General features: G+C 40.1%; 1 protein-coding gene across 2 annotated transcripts; it reads left to right on the forward strand.

The window, feature by feature from the left end:
- The first annotated feature begins 3,079 nt into the window (after window positions 1-3,079).
- ACTBL2 (actin beta like 2) lies at window positions 3,080-4,210 on the forward strand. 2 transcript variants are annotated; one of them, XM_046000970.1, is made up of 2 exons: window positions 3,080-3,208; window positions 3,335-4,210. In XM_046000970.1, exons 1-2 carry the CDS (start codon window positions 3,080-3,082, stop codon window positions 4,208-4,210), a joined length of 1,005 nt encoding a protein of 334 aa, XP_045856926.1. The 2 variants fall into 2 exon arrangements, with proteins under 2 accessions (XP_045856926.1, XP_045856925.1); XM_046000969.1 differs by having other exon boundaries at window positions 3,080-4,210.
- Window positions 4,211-6,200: the final 1,990 nt, after the last annotated feature.

Here is a 6,200-nt window from a genome sequence, read left to right on the forward strand (position 1 = left end):
AATTACAACAGAGGTTAGAAGGTCTTCGAGCAAATCACACATCAGCTTCACTCTCAAAACATCAATTATGTTGTATGATCTCATTACCAAACTACTCTTGGCTCAAAGGCAATTATAAGGGGAGTACTATAGTAAATCCAGAATCTAAAGGCTGCACTTGGTGCCCTATGGACTTCTCTGCTGACATGGCTTTGTTCTATATTCCGGATCAGAGAGTCATACATGGTGACTGGTACTAAAAGCAATGTGTTTTCTTTTCAGTTTTGTACAATGTGTGTGCAGTTTGCTATGGCTCTAAAAAACAAAAACAGACATTTCCAGATGTTTCATCCTATAGCCATAAAACATTATTTTAATCAAAACCTTGCTTGGGGTGCCTGGGTGGTGCAGTGGGTTAAGCCTCTGCCTTCAGCTCAAGTCATGATCTCAGGGTCCTGGGATCAAGCCCCGCATCAGGCTCTCTGGTCAGCGGGGAGCCTGCTTCCCCCTCTCTCTCTGCCTGCCTTTCTGCCTACTTATGATCTCTGTCTGTCAAATAAATAAATAAAATCTTTAAAAAAAAAAAAACCCTGCTTGTGTTACATGAAAAGGAAGGACACAAAACCATCCAGTGTGAAGGTTTGAGGGTGAGTTCTTTAATTTTGTTGAAGGAGAATTGATTTTGCAGTTACAGAAAAAATTAAGGGATAGAACAATCCTGGTCAGAAAAAAAGCAAAACTATGCATTTGTAGTGAAACACATTCTACCATAATGGACTCTCAGCAGGAAGGTTCCGAAGGCACATTATAGGAAAAGGACTGGGAAAACACAGAGAAAAGTAATTCCAAAATTCTTTATCATGCTGTGCTCAAAGATGAAGACTAGACACTTACAGCCTGGTGGTACCATGATTCTCTAAGAGGTTCATGGGCAAAGACACCAGCCAGCTAGTTCTCATGGCCTTGAACTAGAAGGTACATTGTCAAGTACTACAGAGCTGCTGCTACATCTTACAAAAATGATAATTAATTAATTAATTAACCCAGACAAAGGTGATTTTGGAGAACTCAGATGTGGGCATGAAAAACTGCTTCACTTTAGAAGAGCTGACAGGTAGATTATATCCTATTTACACAGCACAATGGGATCAAAATAATGAACTTTCATAATCGCTGTTTCTCTGTAACATATTACTAACATTCTACATTATATCATGGAACACATTTTACTAGATAGTCTATATTTTTATATTGAAAATAAAATCCAAACAATCCATTAATAGGAAATGATCAGGGGTGCCTGGGTGGCTCAGTAGGCTGAGGCCTCTGCCTTCGGCTTGGGTCATGATCCCGGGATCCTGGGATCGAGCCTCACATCGGGCTCTCTGCTCACCGGGGAGCCTGCTTCCCCTCCCCTCTCTCTCTGCCTGCCTCTCTGTGATCTCTGTCTGTCAAATAAATAAATAAAATCTTTTTAAAAAATAAGAAATAATCAGGGTGTAAATACTGTATATCCTAAAATTGAAGGAAAGTATTAACATTTTCCTAACCATACAGAGGTATGCTGTTATATAATACATTACATGAATCTTGAAAATCAAAATGTTTTAAAGATCAGCTCAAATACATCATTTCAAAATTTATCATATCACTTAATTATGTGCATTATTGTACAACTAGAGTTATTACAAATAAATGAAATTCCTATAACCAGCATTTTTTTTTAAAGATTTTATTTATTTATTTGACAGGGAGAGAGATCACAAGTAGGCAGAGAGGCAGGCAGAGAGAGAGAGGAGGAAGCAGGCTCCCCACGGAGCAGAGAGCCCGATGCGGGGCTCGATCCCAGGACCCTGAGATCATGACCTGAGCCGAAGGCAGTGGCTTAATCCACTGAGCCACCCAGGCGCCCCTCCTATAACCAGCATTTTACCTAATAAATCATGCATCACAGTTAGTCATTGAGCCTCTGTGCAGTCAACATGGACCCAATAACCCTAGTTCCTGAAAAATGTCTGGGCATAGTAAGTGCTTAGTTTGATTTGATTGTTAGGAAATTATAACAAGAAAGAAAATCTGGGGGCACCTGGGTGGCTCAGACAGTTAAATGTCTGCCTTCAACTCAGGTTATGATCTCAGGGTCCTGGAATTGAGCCCCACATTGGGCTTTCAACACAGCGGGAAGCCTGCTTCTCCCTCTCCCACTCCCCCTGCTTGTGTTCCCTCTCTCGCTGTTTCTCTCTCTGTCAATAAATAAGTAAAATCTTAAAAAAAAAAAAAGAAGAAGAAGAAAGAAAGAAAGAAAGAAAGAAAGAAAGAAAGAAAGAGAAAGAAAATCTGTAGTGGTTTACTTTATTGATCACTTTATTGCTTTTAGTTGTTCTCTGATGGATTAGAAGTCTATTTAAGATCCCTAAATTTTGCACAACACAAATGCATGGTAAGTACAGCTATCAGGCCACCCTTGGCCATTCATTATTTTCATCCATTAAAATGATTTCAATCATGACAACATCTTGCGGGATTAGGACCTTAATAGGAAAGAAGTGGAGTTTTCAGCATTGGGCTTCTCATCAAAACAATATATTAAGAATGAAAAGTAAAGCTGGTGTGGAGAAAATGGACCTAGAGGGTAAAGTGAGGAAGGAGTAGTCCTCCCAGCAGTGTTCCCATACCTCACACTAGTTTTCTTTCATCTTGCTTGGACATCTCCCACTGCAGCGGCATCGTTATGTAGAGACCGAGCCAATGCATGCTGACAACCTGTGTGTGGGTTGTCTAATTACAGTAACCTCAGATTTGACCATTTGGTAGCCAATTTTCTCTTTATAAAGGAAGGCCTACTAATGATTTATATAATCATCATCATCATTATTAATACCTCAAAGGCAGCTCCACCCAGAAATGCTGGGAACTGGTGGGACTGGACATGGGTGGGGCCAGTGTGTACCTTTAAATACCTGTCATCACAGCACAGGATCCCCTCTCTGAAGGCAGCTCTAGTGTTTCAGCCTGTTCATTCTCTCCGTCGAACCTGTTGTCTGCTATTTACTCTACATTTAACTTCGGTTCACCTGTCTGGAAGATTCCAGCCAGCACCATGACTGATGATGAGCTGTCTGCCTTGGTGGTAGATAATGGGTCAGGGATGTGCAAGGCAGGTTTTGGTGGTGACGATGCCCCCCGGGCTGTGTTCCCCTCCATGGTAGGACGTCCCCGGCATCAGGGGGTCATGGTTGGCATGGGACAGAAGGACTGCTACGTGGGGGATGAGGCTCAGAGCAAGAGAGGCATCCTGACTCTTAAGTATCCAATTGAACATGGAGTGGTCACCAACTGGGACGACATGGAGAAGATCTGGCACCACACTTTCTACAACGAACTCCGTGTGGCACCAGATGAGCATCCTATCCTCCTCACCGAGGCTCCTCTCAACCCCAAGATCAACCGGGAAAAGATGACTCAGATCATGTTTGAGGCCTTTAATACACCGGCCATGTATGTGGCTATCCAGGCTGTGCTCTCCCTCTATGCCTCCGGGCGGACCACAGGCATCGTAATGGATTCTGGGGATGGGGTTACTCATACTGTGCCCATCTATGAAGGTTATGCTCTGCCTCATGCCATTCTACGCCTGGATCTGGCTGGCAGAGACCTGACTGACTATCTCATGAAGATTCTGACGGAACGAGGCTACAGCTTCACCACCACAGCCGAGCGGGAGATTGTTCGTGATGTCAAAGAGAAGCTGTGCTATGTGGCCCTGGACTTTGAGCAAGAGATGGTCAGTGCTGCTGCATCCTCCTCACTTGAAAGGAGCTATCAGCTTCCTGATGGGCAAGTCATCACCATTGGTAATGAACGCTTTCGATGCCCTGAATCCATTTTCCAGCCTTCCTTCCTGGGCATTGAGTCGAGTGGGATCCACGAGACAACTTTCAACTCTATCATGAAGTGCGATGTGGATATTCGCAAGGATCTATATGCCAACATCGTGTTGTCTGGAGGCAGCACCATGTACCCTGGCATTGCTGACCGGATGCAGAAGGAAATCATAACCCTGGCACCTAGCACCATGAAAATCAAGATCATAGCTCCCCCAGAGAGGAAGTATTCCGTTTGGATTGGGGGCTCCATTCTGGCCAGCCTGTCTACATTCCAGCAGATGTGGATCAGTAAGCAGGAATATGATGAGGCTGGTCCTCCCATAGTTCACAGAAAATGTTTCTGAATAGTTTTCCTGCTAATAGGTTTACATTTTTTTCCTTTTCTAGGTCATAGTGATGGTACTGCTCCTGTCCACTTTCCACTGAGTCAAGGTAAATACTGTGCTCTTGCTAGTGTAGAACCAGTAAACTGATCTGGTTAGAGTACTGTGGGCTCCTGCCCAGCTAACCACATCCTCGCCTTTATCAGCTCAAGGAGAATTCTGATACCACATTCTATGTTCTTCACCTGTAGAATGCAAAGATGTGTTGTCCTGCTTAAATGAAAATTAGTGACCAGGAGTAAAAACAGAAGAAACATCCTTTCAGAATGGATAACTAGCATTTCCAAGCTTTAAAAACTAGTTCATGCTTTAAATATTTAACAATAAACCATCTAATCCTATAAAAATGTGTATGTTAGCAAACATGTCTTATTAGTTAGTATTTTTTGTTTTGTTTTTCTCCTTTGTATAACAGAGATAATGAATTATATGTGTCAATAATATCCATGTATACATAAGTACCTGGGAAATAAAATATTATAGTAAAAGACAATGATAAATTGGCTATCTAAACAGCTAATGGAAAATTTTTAACTCCCCAACAGTCACTGTTTTAGTAGCTACATATTTTAATTGTTTCCTTATTAAATAAGTATAATGAAACAGTCAATATTCCATTAATGTTGTTTATAAATCAACTAAATTTTCAGCTCAGAGTGAAGTTCTGCTGGTGAAACACATATTTTAATGTCTAATTTATTGAATTTCATTCTATTTGTAAAACCATAATGCCTAACTTTTAAAATAGAAATATTGGGGTACCTGGGTGGCTCAGTCAGGTAAGCATCCAACTCTTGATTTTGGCTCAGGTCATGAACTCAGTCATGAGGTTGAGTTCCGCAACAAGTCTCCTGGAGAATCTCTCTCTCCATCTCCCTCTGCTCCTCCCACACTCACACACACGTGTACTCTTCTCTCACTTTCTAAATAAATAAAATCTTTAAAATAAATAAATAAATAATAGAAATGTAATATCAAATTAAGGTCATCATGCTACCATTTGATAAAGAAAATTTTATTTCCATTTCTTTTTTTTTTAAGATTTTATTTATTTATTTGACAGAGAGAGAGATCACAAGTAAGCAGAGAAGCAGGCAGAGAGAGAGGAGGAAGCAGGCTCCCTGCGGAGCAGAGAGCCCGATGCGGGGCTCGATCCCAGGACCCTGAGATCATGACCTGAGCCAAAGGCAGCGGCCTAATCCACTGAGCCACCCAGGCGCCCCTTATTTCCATTTCTTAACGTAACACATCTTGAGTAATTTCTGTAGTCCATAATTTGGGTATTTCCCTAATCAAGAATTTCACTATGGGAAAGCATAGTTATAGCTTCTTACTAAATTATAAATTCTAACATCAGCATAGTAATTCCAATTTTATTCTGAGAAGATTAGAATAATTCTGCTTTATTATACCCAGTAAATAGAAATACTTCTTCATGCAGAGTGTCTCTAAAATACTGACATATTGGAAAATACTAGTGTATCTTCCTACAATCTCTAAAAATTTTTAATGAACCCAATGGTGATTTTCAACAAATTTTAAGGACCAGTATGTTTATTTCAATCTATTCTGGGATTTCTGATTGTCTGAATAACAGAGTTATTTATATCTTTCAGGGCTTTTTTCTGAAAAATTAAAATATATTTAAGCATTGCTTACTAAGGCATCATAACATTCTCAGGAAAGAATAATTTCTTTTTTTTCCTTTTAGTTGGGAAGCTTATACTTGTATTTTAAAAGTCTAAGTTGGAATCTGTAAGAATTTTTTCCTTGTGGCAAAACTTTTGAAAGAATTTACTTGTTCCTTATTTCCTTATTCTGACAACAAAATTTTTAAAAATGTTTTTAACCAAAATTAATCTCCAAAGGCACCTTATTTTATAAAACTTGGGTTTTCTTTTCTCCTTCAATTAATTTTAAATAAATTAAAATTTCTTCATACTTACATGTC

This window comes from Meles meles, chromosome 3 (genome assembly GCF_922984935.1).
Source record: "Meles meles chromosome 3, mMelMel3.1 paternal haplotype, whole genome shotgun sequence".
NCBI lineage: Eukaryota > Metazoa > Chordata > Mammalia > Carnivora > Mustelidae > Meles > Meles meles.

Excerpts from the sequence above, each read along its gene's own strand:
- ACTBL2 (XM_046000969.1), top strand. The coding sequence starts at position 3,080 with ATGACTGATGATGAGCTGTCTGCCTTGGTGGTAGATAATGGGTCAGGG.